The 18,686-nt window shown below is 34.7% G+C and overlaps 3 protein-coding genes across 3 annotated transcripts; 2 read left to right on the forward strand and 1 right to left on the reverse strand.

Annotated features, from left to right (window-relative positions):
- The first annotated feature begins 1,209 nt into the window (after nt 1-1,209).
- LOC141713588 (protein IQ-DOMAIN 2) lies at nt 1,210-6,112 on the forward strand. The gene is made up of 6 exons (XM_074517069.1): nt 1,210-1,491; nt 2,383-2,477; nt 2,581-2,892; nt 3,589-3,810; nt 4,324-4,443; nt 4,987-6,112. Exons 2-6 carry the CDS (start codon nt 2,403-2,405, stop codon nt 5,668-5,670), a joined length of 1,413 nt encoding a protein of 470 aa, XP_074373170.1. The 5' UTR covers nt 1,210-1,491; nt 2,383-2,402; the 3' UTR covers nt 5,671-6,112.
- Nucleotides 6,113-7,412: 1,300 nt separating this feature from the next.
- On the forward strand, nt 7,413-11,989 carry LOC141713590 (mitochondrial import inner membrane translocase subunit TIM14-1-like). Its single transcript, XM_074517071.1, has 3 exons — nt 7,413-7,551; nt 10,266-10,444; nt 11,478-11,989. The coding sequence occupies exons 1-3, from the start codon at nt 7,549-7,551 to the stop codon at nt 11,632-11,634; spliced, it is 339 nt and encodes a 112-aa protein (XP_074373172.1). The 5' UTR covers nt 7,413-7,548; the 3' UTR covers nt 11,635-11,989.
- Nucleotides 11,872-15,939, reverse strand: LOC141713589 (uncharacterized). The gene is made up of 6 exons (XM_074517070.1): nt 15,415-15,939; nt 14,130-14,321; nt 13,754-13,993; nt 12,884-13,101; nt 12,465-12,719; nt 11,872-12,328 (listed from the first exon to the last, which is right to left on the reverse strand). The coding sequence occupies exons 1-6, from the start codon at nt 15,806-15,808 to the stop codon at nt 12,116-12,118; spliced, it is 1,512 nt and encodes a 503-aa protein (XP_074373171.1). The 5' UTR covers nt 15,809-15,939; the 3' UTR covers nt 11,872-12,115.
- Nucleotides 15,940-18,686: the final 2,747 nt, after the last annotated feature.

The raw sequence follows: 18,686 nt of genomic DNA on the forward strand, positions 1-18,686 counted from the left end.
TAAATTAATATTTATAGTTTAGGGACTTAAAAAAGTGTCTATAATTTAGGGACGTTAGAATTAATTTTCCCTCTTTATTATTCGTATTTTTTTGCATGAGCAATATTAATGGTTTCAAAATAGATTCCAAATTTGTTTTCGAATTATATTTTACATAATTTAATTGGCGAGACTCCTATTAATACACGGGGTTCAATTAATTTATAAAAAAAAATAATCGATAACTAATTGATACGTCATCATTTGGGAATTATTTCAAAAATGTCTTCGAAAGTTCTAGCAGAATTAGGTACCTTAATGTATGCCTTAGAAAATCCGTTGTAAAAATGTTTCCGGCCTTACTCCTATTCTTTTTTCAAAATAAAATAAACGAAAGTTTTACGTACATTAACACTTGCTTTTATTTCTACATTAACACATGCTTTCGTTCTTTTTTATTTAAAACCCAGTAATGCAATTATGAGACGAAGTGCTTCTTCACTTACCCATTTTCTTGTGCTTCTTCACTTACCCATTTTCTTTTTACGATTTTTCTGTGATATGCTTATGGGCGCACACTACGTACAAATTTTCATAATTTTAGTTTATTTTAATTAGTCAACATTTTTAAATAATAATGAACCCCTACATTTACGACAAATACACCGATCAAAACATTACAAATTTTATAAGTTTTGGTGTTTAGCACGTGCCACACCAAAAGAATCCTTCCTTTAAAATGGAAAATGTTTGATGTACAAAATTTTGTACATGATGCTAGGTAGTGTGTTTTAATTGGAATGACCCTGCATTTATATCAATATAACCAATTAAAACATCTCATATCAAATACTCCCTCCGTCTCAATTTATCTGTTTTATTTGACTTTTTATGATCAAATTGACCCAACTTTGACTGAAAATTTCACATAGTGAATTATCGAAAGTATTTATAAAAATTATATCATTTGAAAGGATGTTTAATATACTTTAACATGTATATTTTAGTTTTTTAAAATAATGAAAAAACAATTTTTTATTTACGGTCAATGTTCAGTCAATTTGATCATCAAAAGTCAAACAAGAAAGATAAATTGGGACCAAAGGATTACCATGTAATATACAAAATTCTGGAGAACAAGGAAATTTAACACAGTAATTTAGAGTAAAATGGGAGATAATTAAGGGGGGGGGGGAGGTGGAGCCCCCAAGAGAGAAGCTCCAGCTTGTTAATACAAACTCATCATCACAAGTAACTCTCTTTCATCCGTTGAACTCTTCTTCTTCTTACATCACTTTGTGTTTCTCAAGATCTGGGGGTTACTATCTACTCCCTTCTCCATATTACACACACATTACACACACTTCCATATTATTATTTCCCTCTTCTTGGCCTTCTACTCAATCTCTTCTGCATTAATACACAAGCCCCATACAGACATCACCTCATCAGCTTCTAACTGTTGCTGATTAAAGCGCTTATTAGTACAGATCTAGCTACTTCATTTCTCAGGCATTGTTCTCCACCTCCTTGTTTCACTATATTATGCTTCAAAATTTAATCTTTTTTTTAATCTTTTTTTTTGTCTTTTACATTTTTCTCATGTTTGATCATCTGGGAATTTTTATATTTAGCTTCTACAGTAGACAATTGCCTACCCTTTTTGAGATCTGTTGTTGTTTCATTGACCATGTTGTTATTTTAGGTTCTGTCTGTATGATTTCGAAGTCTTGTCTTTTAAGTTTACCCTTTTTATGTTTCTTTATAATTTGCATCATTCTGTTTGATTAATGCAGTTTTGTGAAGATTGTTTAGTTGTGTTGTGCTTATATTATGAACACAATTCCCATGCCAGCTGTGATGTTATGAGATTGACTTGTTAAGAAAATGTGGATTTCGAAGTCTTGTCTTTTAAAAGTTTACCCTTTATATGTTTATTTATAATTTGCATCATTTTGTTTGATTAATGCAGTTTTGTGATTTTTTAGTTGTGTTGTGCTTATATTATGAACACAATTCCCATGTTAGCTGTGATGTTATGCGATTGACTTTTTATAATCTAGGTTCTGCAAGTATGGTTGTTAAGAAAATGTGGAGCTTAAAGTCTTGTCTTTTAAGTTATCCTCTCTATGTTTTCTTACACAATTTGCAACTTCTGTGATTGTATAATTGTTTTTTGCTTATAGTATGAACACAATTCCCATTTAGCTGTGATTTTATTTCACCATTTTTGATTTATTGATTGAGATTTGATTATGTTGTTTTTATATGTTTAGCATTCGTCATTTATTTGTTTGATGAAACATGGCATTTCTGTGCAGTCATTGGCATTAAGTGTTGCTGTAGATGAATAGTGGTTTTTTGTTGTTGTGGTTGTTGTTGACTTTTTTAGTCTTGAAACAGAATTCTAGAACGATACAGCAATGGGAAGGAAAGGGAATTGGTTTTCATCCGTAAAGAAAGCTTTTAGTCCAGATTCCAAGTATAAGAAGAACAAGGTTTTTGTCTAACTCATCTGTAATATTCATTTTGTTACTCAGAATTTTTGTTGATGTTGGGTTTTGCTTGAATGATTTTCACCATTTATATTTATGATTTCAGAGAGCAAGCAAATCAAAAAATTCGGTTGAAAATGAACAATCTGCAAATTCTGAATTTCCCACTTTAGAAACTGTCAGCACACCTCAGCATCTTCCTCCACCACCGGAGGTTCAATCAACTGAAGTAGTGGATGAGCAGGCTAAGTATGATTATAATGTTGAAGAGGCCAATACTTCATCCTATGTGCCTGCTGTTGAAGCTCCTGAGGTCGTTGCAGAAGTTGTTCAAGCCATTCCAGTAACTCGCTTCACGGGAATGTCAAGGGAGGAAGTGGCTGCCATCAAGATTCAAACGACATTTCGAGGATACCTGGTATATTTCTTTGTGCATGCACTTTTCTACGATGTTTCCAGGGAGTCATTAAATAATTATTTCTTTCTGTAACACTTGAATTATATCATTTATTCTGCTGAAGCGCGTTTTAATCTCTTGTTTTATTGGAAAACCATAAAAAAATACTTCCCCTTTTTACATGCCATATGCCCATTTCTTAATTCAATGATGCATATTTGGAATATATGTTTCTAACTTCGTTTTGTAATTAATTCTATTTCAAAAAACAAAAGAGAGTAGATAATACGTTAACCTAAATACTGGTCTGGAAATTCGCAAATATAGTATGTAAAAATTGTATATTCTCGTGTTAAATACGTTGCAATCAGTTATATCATATCAAGCCCGCATTCTTATTCCTTTGGGATTTCATGGGTTTAAATGTTTAAGGCTGCTAGATATATAAATCCAGATAATAGCATATACATAAGGTATAGAAACATATGGCATGACCTTGCCATTCCTCCTTTTAAGGAAAAACTACTAGTTAGTTGGATGAAGTAATAAATTTTTGATACCAACAAGCACTTATCTGATGGCGACAATAGTATACTGTCATAAAAAAATTTTGGAGAGCTGCTTTTAACCATTGTGTTTTATATTTTTATTCTATTTTTTTATGAATGAAGCGATAGATTCAAAGTAATTAAGATTTTTGGTTTCTATTGCTTTCAGGCTAGAAGGGCATTACGGGCATTAAGAGGACTTGTCAGGTTGAAGTCACTAGTTGAAGGGGCCACAGTCAAACGCCAGACCACAAATACTTTACGAAGCATGCAAGGCATATCTCGTGTGCAGTCCCAGATCAACAACAGGAGGATCAGGATGACAGAGGAAAATCAAGCTCTTCAGAGGCAGCTTCTACAGGAGCGTGCAAAAGAACTCGAGAGCTTGCAGGTAAGCATTATAAGTTCCAAAAAAAAATTAGAATATTCTATGTCCTAATGATGTATGATCAGCTCTTCACTTTAGACATCATTAAATATATTTTTACCCTAGACTTGCAAAGTTATTAGATTCTATCAGTGTTCCAAGTCCATTTTATAAAAATGTAATAGCTTATGGATGCCATGTGATCCAGAGCACACTTTTCCTACATCTCCAAGTCTAGCTTATGTTAATCAAGTTAAGTATGACATCTGTGGTATCTGTTTAGGTAATCATTTATATTAAATTCTTTTGTGGATTGTAAGGCTTCAGGAAAAATTGTACTATTTTCTATGTTATGGTTAATATGTTCATGTTATAATATGTACTGATTAATTACTTCCCAAACATAATTTGTACAATTGTGGAACTGTAGCTCTTTGTTCCCTGTGGCTGTGATTGATTCTCGTAAATTCTTCCTATGCTTTTCTCCTATTCTCCTGTCGAATTGTGGCGGAATTAATAAATTTAAATGATGTACAGATGGGGGAGGATTGGAATGACAGTGCACAATCAAAAGAACAAATTGAAGCAAAGCTACTAAGCAAGTATGAAGCAACTATGAGAAGAGAAAGAGCAATGGCTTATTCGTTCTCCCATCAAGTAAGCTATCCACCTTTCTATCCCGTAAGACGATAACATGTATAAACACAAAAGTTGTACGATGTAAAGTGGGAAATTAAGTTTCTTGCATGACTAGACTGATGTCTGCTGTATGTATAAAAACTTATAGAAGTAGGCTGCAGGTCTAAATGTAGATTATTCTGACTTGGTTTAAGATTACTTTCTTGCGGAGAATGATGAGTAGCACTTTCCTAATACATTTAGTCTGTTATTTCTAGCCTACACTTCTACTCGAAACATGTTGGTCGCCAATGTAGACATGATTTGTGTTCTGCTAGTCTAGTTCCAGCCAACGCTAATTCTACCGAATCGTTCATAAATACTAGTTACGAATGATGCTGAAGATTACTTTATGAACTTATGTCCCCTGTATACGTTGTGTAAACTTTTCTCTTCCTGAGCTTTCGAAACTTTTTAACCTATAGTAGTTTATGTATTTGAGTTTTTATAAAAAAAAAATTGCGGTGTTCAACTTCATGAGTTCTGCATCTAACGTGCTATATTAAAATTTTCAATGAACAGCAAACATGGAAGAAGTCTGCAAGAACTACCAACCTTCTTTTTATCGACCCTACTAATCCTCAATGGGGATGGAGCTGGCTGGAACGCTGGATGGCAGCCCGCCCAGAGACTAAAACAGATAAAGAAGCTACCAGTGGTCATTTCTCTGTTAAGGGCTTCGCTGGAAATGAAATTGCCAAGTCCTTTGCTCGACACCAACTAAATTCTGATAAGCCTATAACACCAGGTAACCGCAAGCTAAGTAGTCCTTCAAATCTCCAGTCCCCCGCAATTCCGTCATCCAAGGTAACATCACCAAAAGCAGCCAGAAAATTTAAGCCTCCAAGCCCAGGAGCAAGTGTGATGAGCATAGACTATGATTCCAAGAGCATGATGAGTGTGCAGTCAGAGCAGAATAGGAGGCACAGCATTGCTGGATCATCTGTGAGAGATGATGAGAGTCTAGCAAGCTCTCCATCAGTTCCAGGCTACATGGCAGCCACACGTTCTGCTAAAGCGAAATCACGTCTGCAAAGCCCATTAGGCATGGAGAATGGAACTCCGGAAAAAGTACCAGCAGGCTATGCAAAGAAGCGGCTTTCTTTCCCAGCTTCACCTGCCAGGCCTAGGCGGCATTCAGGTCCACCAAGGTTGGATAGCGCCTCTATTGCAGATAGCAACGTGAATGATATCCCAGTCAATTAAGTTTTTTTTACAATGCGAAGCAGGAGGAACAGGAAATGTGGATGTTTGGAAGGGGGAAAGATAGTAAATTAAACAGAAACAGAACAGTTACTTCATATGCTCAGACTTCTTCACAGTTTTTTCTTTCTGATTTTTTCGTTGGTTATATTGAGTTTCGGGGTGCAGAATTCGTCTTCTTGGATGAGTCTTTCCATCAGTCTCTCTGCTTGTGGTTAAGGGATTAGAAATCATCTCAGAAAGAAGCTCAGTTACATTTGTTTGATTGTTTTTCTTATGGATGTAGTATATTTTACATCTTTCTACTTTCATGTTGGTACTCAATAAGCTCCATTTTTTATTTGCAATATTTGTACAAAGTACAAACTATATGTTCATGTAATTATGATATTGCTTATGCTTGAGGATTTATAATTTTAATTTTAAGCCACAATTTTTATCTGTACAAGCATTTGGTACAGGGATGTGCCTGGTGATCTTTTAACCAAAAGGCGCATTTGTAACCTAAAGAGCACATATTTTGGATTTTGCAAAAAGAAATTAAAATCAAATCAAATATCATTTGTGCGGTTAGGATTTTAAATTGATTGGATCTGAATATATATTATAAAATGGAGGAGAAGATTAAATCAGTATAAATTATTTGTGATAAATTTAAAGATTGCCGGCTGATAGCGTGATAATCAGGGGTAAGGCCGCGTTAAGGGTAATAAATCGAACCAACTCAATTAATTCGGTTTTTAAAAAAATGTAACACGTTAACCAATAAAATTATACGTTGGGTTGGGTTGGGTCGTGTTCGAAGTAAATTAGGAGTATAACATAATTTAATGGAAGATAAATATTATTGTATATTATACATATCGCGTACTTTTCAGTTTAAAGTCAATAATTTATAGTGTGTTATCCGTAAAATAATATTATTATTTCGAATATATTAATTAATATAATAAATACATAAATTAAAATTTCAAATAATAATACTATAATTATAAAATAAAGTTGGGTTGGTTTAGTAAGGGTTTAAGTTTTTTTAAACCTTTACTCAACCCATTATATTCGGATTAAAAAAAAAATTAAACCAATTAAATTTCGGATTTTGGATAGTTCGAATCTGTCGGCAGAAATAAGGGGCGGGTTGGGTCGGTTTTACGGTTTGATCTGTTTTTTGTTGATAGAAAGAAGTTTAATTAATCAATCAACCGTACTCAATATATATTGTGTAGGACATGGTATACTGTACGCAGTTTACCCTCTCAAAATAACGAAAAAAACTGTTTTATCAAAAGACTCTGGCTTTGTGTGTGCACATACATATGTGTTCTAGGTACAAAATGATGTACAATAATATATAAAAATACGTTAAAATAAGCGGAAAAATACCTTAACACATGATTTTAATGAAACTTCCTTATATACGTCTTAATTCTTAATGTCCTGGCGAGGAACTAACACTCGTTGCTACATCCCACGACATTTTCTCTCAATTACAATTAACGCTGTACACTTCAGTTAAGGATTCACACAATTATTTTCTGAAATAAATTATGATAAAAATTGTAGCATAAATACTTTCGAACTTTATTATATTAATATAAATAAATAAATATTCGGTAGACAAATAATTTGTACAAATCAGTAAATTTATGGATTTAAAACTCCTGGGGGAAATTTTATTTTCTGTTTTTTTTTAAAATTATATAATTATTAAAAATTAAAAATTAAATATATTTGGTACAGGAAGTTAGGAACATACAAGAATCTTGAAGTGGCATTTTCGTTTCCCAACTGCTGAGAAGTAAAGCGCCGCGTACAAATTCTGCAGATACATTACACACACATAATTATACAATTCTCAAGCTCTTTTGAAGCACAACATACATGGTAAATACAATTTTTATTACAATTTGTTGTTAACAATTTTAATTAATCTTTTTATTGATTTTGAGTTTGTCTTGTATTAGATGTTCTTGTATCATGTTAATATCTTTACCCAAATCATAAAGATTGGATTTTTTAACTTATTGTTATTCATAAAGATTGGATTTTTAATTAATTGTGTGTTGTAAATGTATTGAATTAGAATATGTTTTTTTACTTGGTATAACATTTGCTATGAAATGATTATTTTTCTGCCTGATTACAATCAACCATGTATCAAAATTAAAATCATAAGAATCTGTTTAAAGCTTGTGTTTTTAGGTTTGAGGCAAGTAGAAACTGTATCGGCTTGTGGGCCTTTCGTTTCGGTTTATCTTGATGTTTCTTTACTTATGTTGGATGTTTAGAGCTCGGGTTTTGATTGATGCCTTGATGAAAATAGAGCCTTGACTACAGATGGATGTATGCCATTCTTTAATATGTTAATGAATTCAGTATAAAGATTGGATTTTTAATTGATTGTTTCTTGTGAATGTATCTAATTAGAATATGTTTTGCTTGGTATGGCATTTTGCGATGAAATGATTAATTTTCTGCCTGATTAGAATCAACCATGTAACCTAGCTACGGAAGAATCTGTCTAAAGCTTGCGTTTTTAGTTTTGAGGCAAGTAGAAAATGTATCGGCTTGTGGGGTTTTTCGTTTCGCTTAATTTTTCCTATTTCTTTACTTATGTCGGATGTTTAAAACTTGGGTTTTGATTGATGCCTTAATGAAGATGGAGTCTTGACTATGGACGGATGGACTCACACCGTTCTTTAATTCGTTAATGAATTCAGTATATTGCTTAGAGTGAGAGTTATTGTTGAAAGCTTTTTCCTTTATATGTAGCAATTGTTAAATCTTTTTTTTTTATGTCTAGTCTTATGTTCGGGTCTGAAAGGCCTTTCTATCCGTCAATCATTGTTTAATACGTCCCTCTTATGTTCGTGCTTCTAATTGCTGGTCTTCAGTTTACCTTAAGTATGAGGAAGAGAAAAGCGAATACTTAGTATTCTTGACGGAACACAAATTTTCACATTCAACTTGTTATGCCACTCTTCAAGTCCCTTAGCACAAAAGTCACCACTAACAGAATCTACTTATTGGTACATTTTTTACATGGATTTCGCTTGCAATTCTCACCATGTGTCCTACACTCTTACTAAAATGTTTTTACTTGTAAAATTGAGCTTCGATATTTCTTCCCAATTCTAGTTCATGATCTGGAGCAAGGAATTAAAAGATTGATTTGTACCTAATCTATGTTACTGTTTTAATAATTAGGAATAAGTTAATTTGATTTATTATAAACTTTTCTAGATAAGTAGATTATTAGGAATTTATGAACGGTTTTTTCTAATTGAATCATGACAAGTATTATCATTAACTATTAAGTTGTAGTTGCCTTATAATTAGGATTAGTTTTAGGGTTCTCTATTTATATAAAATGAGATGTCATCTTTTATTAATTTTTGACTTTGATTCATTATTAAATTTGAAATTTCTCTTTTATCATTGGCTGCAATCCGTAAGTCCTTCTCCCTTGTGCAGTAGAATTTACCTGGCTGTGGTTCGTCTTCAGTTGAATCACCAAGCCTGACTTATTATTAATTTTATTCAATAATTCCTTGTTTATAATTGTTGTCTTGCATCACGTCACAAGTTCCCTTGATCCCTTGTTTTGTGGAGCTAATATAATTTGTATCTATTACTACTTCCAAAAAGTAACTTCTCTTTTTTGCTTAACATATCACATTCTGCACAAGAACAACATATGGTTAAAAGGGAAAAAAATTAGGATTTAAGTATCTACTTCCACTTGCCGTCCTTAAATCACCCTCATATATTCGCTTATTGTTAATTAAAGATTTTTTGGGCTCAGAAAATGAATACTTTTTTTTTTGCTAAATGAAAATGAATACTTCCTTTTTTAGTAGTAAATCATGATAGAATAAAATAATTAAAAGGTGATCAGCTGTCTAACCAAATCTCATGCTGTCTGCTATGATTCTTGTAAGTTGCATGTGGAGATAATGTTTCTGAAGTTGGACAGTGAGGATTCTAATCCTCGTTTTCAGCAGAGTTAGGGTAACTGCTTAAAATTGGCAAATCATTTTTACCTTATCTGTTTTGCATGTTGATGGGCAGAAGTGGAGAGCTAAATTTAGTCATAGGAAGGCTGTGGTATTTTTAAGGTGGACGTGGATGTTTAGGAATAGAAGAGTGTAACATTTAAGTCAAGGTAGTTCTGAGTTATATATCTATCTTATTTCCAAGTAAGTTTCGGGCTTTATTATTAATTGATAGTAATTTAATTTTTTGAAATAATTCTATTGACTGTCTTCATTTTATTTTTCTCATTTGCGATTGAAACATGCTTTATACAGAGAGTTCTATGCAGTTTATATACCCTACCATATCCTCTCTCTTTTCGTATTTGTTTTTTTTAAAGTTTACATAAATATTTGTTACGAATATTTATCCGGCATCGCATTTCTGATGAAATACCAGATATAACAAAAAACGATTTTATACGATATGAAATGTATTCTGCTTAGGCCTTAGTGCTTTCAGAACTTTACTATTTGTCTTGATTCTTGCTTTTGATATGTTTAGTTGCTTTTGACTCTCCATTGTGTACTATTGACCAAGTGAAGATCTGAAACTTGTCTCAGGCTACACCCTTGATAGTAGGTCTTGCAGTTGCTGCCACAGCATATGCTGGAAAGTACAGCATTCAGGCATGGAGTGCTTTCAAAGCAAGACCAGCCACAGCTAGAATGCGCAAATTTTATGAGGGAGGTTTCCAACCTACTATGACAAGAAGAGAAGCAGCTCTTATTCTCGGAGTCAGGTACCAGAAGAATAATTTAATTGAATTTCTTGATTTAATAAATGGAAAACTACAAAGCAATGTTACTATATTAGCGGGTTGTTCACTTTTTCATATGTTCTAATAATCGAGGTAGTTTGAAGAAATTATAAATTTCTACTCTTAGTGTGTAAGACTTAATTTTATTAAATAGTAAACATAAGTTTGCGAAAAAATTAAAGATCCCTCTTTTCGATCGACTTGCTTTAAATTTTAATTTGATAGGTTGCTGGACAGTTTTGTTTATAAAAACAATCGACAACTCGTACCACTGCACAGTATTTGGAGCAGTTTGAGTTGATAGGTAAGATTTTGGTTAAGATCGTCGGCAATGGTGATATTAACAGCTAGCAATGAACCGCACCATAACAGAAAAAGAAAGTATTGAAACCAGATTTTCCATAGAAATGACTTTTTGTTATGAACTACCGAGAAGTAAACAGATATTAATGTGGGACAAAATATGAAAATAACGATTTATTAAGCAAAAATGATTAGAAGATCTTAAGCAATGAATAATACGAATCTCAAGAATAAAATCAATATTATTCTCAAGAAAAATGTATAATCAAAGCTAAGTAATATGTGGGGGATTACAATGCTTTTATAGAAAATAGAAACCCTAATAAATAACCTAATGGACTAAGGCCCGTAACAGTTGGCCTTTATTATAAATAAATTACTCCTAGCCCATATATAAAATATAAAGATACATTATTTATCTTTACATTAAATACATATAAACTAATTAATAACACATACTTTAATTCTTTATTCTCGTTCCTCATCAGATATAGTTCTTGTAAATAAGGTTGATGAATTTTGTCTATATTGCTATGATTAAGGGTCTATATCCAACCACTTTTTTTTGTCACGTCTTTTTTTGCATTGAAGTTCTTAAAAAACTGAAAATTTTCGTCTTTCTTTATTAAATAAGTTGGCTTCATCTTTTTTCTTGTAATGTTTTCTGACCCTTCTCCTCTGTTGACCTAATATTCCATGTTTGAGCTGACAGAGAAAGTACCCCAGTAGAGAAGATCAAGGAAGCTCATAGAAGGGTGATGGTTGCAAATCATCCAGATGCAGGTGGTAGCCATTATCTTGCTTCTAAAATCAATGAAGCAAAAGATATGATGCTTAGAAAAACCAAGGGCGGTGGATCTGCATTTTGATGATAGCAAGGCGGCGTTAGACTATTTAGGAAGGTGTTTTTCTAGAGTTCAGAAGTTCTTTTTACAGAAGAAAATTCCAGTTCTTTTTACAGGAAAAGTGAATTCAACGATGGATGGCTGGCACAGAAGATATTGTACCAACTTATATTTGAGGATTTATTCTCAAATGGTCCTTTAGGACCATGTTATTGTCTCAATTTGAATTTTGATGAACCTAATTGTTTGTTAGCTTCAGCATTGAGAGAAGGTACATCTATAACTTTCATTACTGTAAAAGATCATGACATGCATATTCTTGTTCACTAGCTTTGTCTGGTTGAAATAATAAATCTGAGCCTATTGAGTGGGGAAAAAATGGAACATGGTAGAAATAGCCAAATAGAACGAAACTGTCTCTACTAATAACTGTAATCGAGTCAGTTGTCAAGTGTCGAATGTAGATTACTCTGGGTTTTCCATTTCTTGTCAAATCTCGTGTAGATTACTCTGGTTTTTCCTGTTCTATCTGTGCCGCGTTATTGAGAGGACCTTGTGCAGTTCCAAAAAGGGTGGCAAATATATTCCTGTGGCACTCGTCGCAATAAAAGAAATATGAGAAGTGTCCATCCTCCGGGAGTTTATGCACCTTTGCATTTGGTAGAACTCGAGACACGTAGTCAGCCATGGAGGGCGGAACCACCTTATCATCCATTCCCTGTCCAACATTTGGTAAAAAATGAAGAACAGTTACTAATTCGAATCAACCAACACAATTACTAAGCAAGGCTCCTTTGGATTAGTTCTCAGGGTGATACAAAAACCAATTCATAGAAAAACATAGGCTTGCTAACCTGCCATATGTGAATCGGGCCAAGATATCCAGTCAACTGACATTCCTCTTGAGTATACATAAACTTCAGCCAAGAGAAAAGGCCCTTTTTGGGGCATTTTTGTTGCACTTGGAGATCTGAAAGACTAAAGCCCCAGTCTGATACCAGTAGAGAAGCTTCCTCTATAAACGGTGTTGTGCTACCTTGGCGGACTGACTCCTCAACATCCCGATGCCAGAATGCTTCAAAAAGAGGTCCTTCAGTCAGAGCTTTATCCTGAATTCAAACTGAGTTTGTTCACTTGCAGTATCTGGTATAAACACCAACTATCTAAAGACATAAAATCCAGAATTATGGACGAAAAGTCGTGCACAAGAAGAGATGATAATGCATTGACTTTACCAACATTCTTTGAGAAAGCTAGATGAAAATGAACTCACCCTATTTCCCAGTGATAAAGATAACCACTTCTCAATATGACCATGCTTTCCAGATAGGAAAGTCCTGCGGTAGAAGTAACCCAGAGAATCAGGAAATCTTCGAGCTAAATAGTACATCAGCTTCCTTCTCCGCATCCACTTCTCCCAGGTTCCAGATATCTCTTCCTTTGTCATGCCCGATTGATATGGATTAACCATTGGTCCAATCATTGCTGCACCTGTAATAAGATGCATAATTCTATTCAGTGTGGTACTTTAAAGTATCAATTGCAGAAAGTATTTAACCAACTTCAATAGTCAAACTCACAGTTGCACCACAGAGAATATAATAGAGAACAAAAAATTTAGTCATTCATCTTGATACTCTTCATACAAGACACCACAACATAAACATTTCCCTTAATGATAGACCAGAATGTAACACATTCCACTGGCAACAAGCTCTATTTGCATCTTTTCCCTCTTCCATACAATCTTCTGGGATGCTAGAGCATGATATTCATAAAAAAGGTAGACAATAGAGTAACAACGCGAATTTTAGTGGCTGCAAGAAGCTTCATCTGAGATGATAAAGTATAACCAAGATAACATTTTAAGTGGATATATATAGCTACACTTGCATCTTCCTATGGAAAAACAATCATGGCAAATAGCAAAACAAGAAAATATAGTGGTATGAATTAGGGAGGTATTCTTGTTCAGCAGCAATCTCTTATCAATCACTGCTAACCAAGTCATATAGTGGTTATGGCCTCTTACAGAAACTGTGTACATCTTCAGTCATAAAAAAAAATCACTCCAATGTGACAGTGTAAGTGACACTGTGATAGGACATGCTGCAATAAATTTTGAAGGGGTAAGTTCAGGTACCTGCAATTTTATTAGGAATGTACTTGAGTGCAGCCCAAGCATGCATGGCTCCATCTGAATAGCCGAGCACCCAGAATTTGTCGCTTATTGCAACAGAATTTGCTAAATATAAGATGTCCAGAGCAGATGAGTTGAGGCTTCTGCTAGGATGAGGATCACTCTCGCCGAAACCAGGAAGATCATAAGTAATTAAGCGAACACCGAACTCTTCTAGCAGAGCCAGTTTCACTCCTGGAATACCTGCAAAAGGAAATCAGAAATCATTATATATTTCACTATCATTTATACAAGTGTACTGAATTTTGTATAAGTATAACACATAAAAGAACTCAGGTATCCTACAATAGAGACAGATAATATTCAAATTAGGTGGTACCTGCTAGCCGAGAAGAAAGAAAACTGTGAGGAGCAATCAATGAATATCTAGCTCTATCAGCTGTAAGTCCTTGCTCATGATATGCTAAATGTCTACCATCGGGAAGTACTATCCGGGTCGCACTGGGAGGATGTATGTACACTTTCTTCACCAGTGTGACTGAATTAACATCTTTAGTATTTACACCCAATGCTTCAAAAATTACAATTGTCAACTCAGATAGGAAACTAAAAACTTGATAAGGTTAAATACTAAATGTATTAAGCTTCTTTGAAAAGCAAAAAAAAACAAACAAAAGAGAATGTAATAAAGCCTAATCAGAGTGACATCCTTAAATAAGTTCACTGACACAAGAGTATTTTGGAGCTGTATATACCCCTAGACATCTCCAAAACTTGTTAAGTCTGGTTCAAAACAGATAAAAACATATGTAAAGCCTAATCGAAAAAGGAACTGAAAACTAGCTTTTGAGCATTCTCATTTGAAGAGCTCTACTCAAAGCATTCAAAATGAATACTTTGTTTATTGAAATGACAGTTGGTTTAAATGATTCGAGAACAAAATAGTTTGATCAGATAATATCTAACTACGGAGTTAGCAATGATTCTCAAAATCATTGAGGAAAATGTTATTTAATCATCAAACTACTTGGCTTGCTGAGGCAAGCTACAAAATAATATTATTTAAGAGGTACCAGATCATTTATACTTTCAATTTCTTAAATTTGCAAGATAATAGTAATCGAAACAAATACTCTCTCTCTCTTGCCTGATAGATCATTTATACTTTCAATTTCTAAAATTTGCAAGATAATAGTAATCGAAACAAATACTCTCTCTCTCGCCTGACAGATCATTTATACTTTCAATTTCTAAAATTTGCAAGATAATAGTAATCGAAACAAATATTCTCTCTCTCTCTTGCCTGACAGATCATTTATACTTTCAATTTCTATAATTTGCAAGATAATAGTAATCGAAACAAATACTCTCTCTCTCTCGCCTGACAGATCATTTATACTTTCAATTTCTAAAATTTGCAAGATAATAGTAATCGAAACAAATATTCTCTCTCTCTTGCCTCTCTTGCCTGACAGATCATTTATACTTTCAATTTCTAAAATTTGCAAGATAATAGTAATCGAAACAAATACTCTCTCTCCCTCTCTCTCTCTCCCTCTCTCTCTCCCTCTCCCTCTCTCTCCCTCTCTCTCTCTCTCCCTCTCTCTCTCTATGCACAAGGTAATAATATTATACAAACTGAATGTAGGTAGAATTAGTAGTACCTGCGAGCGAGAGAATGAAAACGAAGAACAAAATAGGCCAGACATGAGCAGGATGGCGATCCTCAGGCAAGAACTCATTCAAAAAACTCAATCTTCCCGAAACCTCGACATAATGACCTCTAATCTTCTTAACAACATAACAATCACCAGTAACTATATTTTGCTGAGCAGCTACATCTTTACATCCTTTGCCAAACTCAATAATTATCTCTCCCCATGCCTTACCAAACCCCTTCACCTGATCCACAAAGCTCTCCTGTTCAACTTGATCAGCTTCAGTTTTAAACGACGGCGTGGAGATGGAGCTTCCGTCGCCGGAGTATCTGATCCCTGTGTCTTCCACCAGGCTGGCCAGCTCATCTTGCCATGACTTTGTAGTTGATAACTCACTCATGTTTTGTAGTAAATAGTGTTGTGTGTATATATTATGAAGATGAAGATGCAGTGATACAAGAAATCGATGGCATTGTAAGTGAGAATCTGAGGAGAGTGCTGAGTGAAGAAGCCTTTCTTGATTTGCTTAAATGTGAAGGTAGCATTTTAACATTTTTTAACGAGCTGTCAGATCAACAAAAAATATTATTTAACAAGTTTATTACTTTATCGGTGTAAAGGTATATTGTATTTATTATGTTGGAACCGAAGGAAAAAAATATTACTTTAGCCAAATTTTTATTTTATCAATTATTATTTTAAATTCAGTTGTGATAACCTTTATTTAAATTTGAGCGATAATTTAAAATCGAATCTAAATTTTAATGGTGAAGGACTTTTCCAAACTGAAAACGTCTCAACCACAGAGCTAACTGGGAATGGGTTGGGGAACATTTTGTGAAAACAATCTGCGATTAATACAAATAATCAAACAAGTGTGTGCGTGAGTAAACGAAATCAAACGGAGGAAGAAAAGATATAAACAGAAGAGAGATCCTCGAGTCCAGTTGAAACTGTCTCCTTAAAGCTATTTCGCCTCTCACCGTATGTGCGAGTCGATAGCCTCCCAGGATAAAACGAGGTAGCGGCGGCGTTACGGATAACAAGCACCTTCAGCGAGCTTGAACGGGCACGAAACTATCACCGAGAGAGAGAGAGATTTGTGTTTAGAGGCGAATATGTTTTTGGTGTGTCTAACCCTAACTCCTTAGAGGTGTTTATATAGGTGTAGATAGACTTGTGCGCTACTCTTTTCCATAATTAAATATCATTAATTATGGAATCGGTGTAATACTTGCAAGCTACTCTATTCCATAAATAATCTGAAACAGAATCAGATTAAATATATCAAGACATACACCATATCAATTAATCTGAAACAAAATCAAATTAATTTATGCCATAATATTTGAGCCAAATTCTAATGGAAAATAATAATTTCCATTATTAAGAGAATATCATCATATCTCACACATCTTTTAGTCATAATGCTCAAAAATATGACTTATCAATATGGGACTTATACCCATATTTTCCAACAATCCCCCACATGGGTGAGATTGGTGATCTTAGTAGCACACACCAGACAGACAGACAGACACGGAGTTTGACTTGGTGATAGTTTCTTCGATCAGATATAGCATACGATAGGTAGAGAATGCTCCTTGAACCTTCGCTCGAGTAAGCATACCGACTTTACTGGTAGACAGTAGACGTGCTTGTCCTTGAACTGTTCGACCGTTTATGTAAACGATGATATACTTATCACTATATCGTTTCTGACTCGTTCAGCTCTCATGAGTATGTCCATTTTGGCCATGGAACATCGTCCTGGTTCTGCAGAAGTTTCTAAAGAATTGTGCCTCGCAATTCTTCTTTGAAGCGGCCCCACTTCTCTCCCACATAGGTGATCTTTATCTTATAGAGTAACCCGCGTTTACTCAACTGAATTCCATGCGTTCACTCCTGAGCTCCATGTATTCATCAAAGATCATTAAAGGCTCAAAACTTAACCTCGTACCTTACGGGTCTCACTGTTTCCTCATCATAGGATCAGGCCAGGGGTTACCCCCACAGTGATTTGGTCATCATGATTTAGTTGTCCCATTGAACCAAGTTCTTGGGATCTCCAGTCAGCAATGGTTGGGTGTCCACCATGATGCCGTTAAGCAATAGGCTTAAGGCCCATCCCTCTCGATGATTTCTCAACCACTTCTCTTGATAACCCTTTGGTTAGTGGATCCGCGATATTATCCTTTGACGGTATATAGTCAATAGTGATAATTCCGGTTGAGATCAATTGTCTAATGGAACTGTGTCGTCGTCGTATATGACGAGACTTTCCATTATACATCGTGCTCTGTGCTCTGCCAATAGCGGATTGACTATCACAGTGAATCCCTATTGCAGTTACAGGCTTTGGCCATCTTGGAATATCCTCCAGAAACTGACGTAGATATTCAGCCTCTTCGGCGTATTTATCTAGTGCCACAAACTCAGCTTCCATCGTGGAATGAGTTATCACCGTTTGTTTTGAGGATTTCCATGATATTGCCGCTCCAGCTAATGTAAACACATAGCCACTCGTAGACTTAAGTGCTTTCTTGCTAGATATCCAATTTGCGTCAGTATATCCTTCTAATACTGCTGGGTATCTGCCATAGTGCAGTCCATAGTCTCGAGTTCCCCTCAAGTACCTTAGTACCCTTATAATCGCTTTCCAGTGATCAGCTCCCGGATTACTCGTAAACCTACTCAACTTGCTAATTGAGTATGCAATGTCTGGTCTTGTACAACTCATGAGGTACATCAGACTACCAATTATCCTCGAGTATTCTAATTGGGAAACAGCTACACCTTTGTTCTTGGATAGGTGCAAAGTCATATCCACAGGTGTCCTAACTTTCTCAAAGTCATCCTTAAGAAACTTCTCAAGGATCTTGTCAACATAATGTGGTTGACTTATTGCGAGACCCTCTGATGTTCTAGAAATTTGAATTCCCAGAATTACATTTGCTAGTCCCATATCTTTCATGTCGAACCTTGATTTCAACATGTCCTTTGTAGATTTGATAACTTTATCATTGCTTCCAGCAATAAGTAGATCATCTACATATAGTGTCATCATGACATAGCCATTGTCATTCTCCTTGACATAGCTGTTCTCGTTATCCTTGTAATAGGCACAGCTATCACATTCATTGATTTTGAAACCATTGGCCAGCACGACCTCATCAAATTTTTCATGCCATTTCATAGGCGCTTGTTTCAAACCATACAATGATTTCACCAATCTACACACTTTCCTTTCTTGTCCTGGGACAACAAACCCTTCAGGT

Source organism: Apium graveolens, chromosome 3 (assembly GCF_009905375.1).
Source record: "Apium graveolens cultivar Ventura chromosome 3, ASM990537v1, whole genome shotgun sequence".
In the NCBI taxonomy this organism is placed as follows: Eukaryota; Viridiplantae; Streptophyta; class Magnoliopsida; order Apiales; family Apiaceae; genus Apium; species Apium graveolens.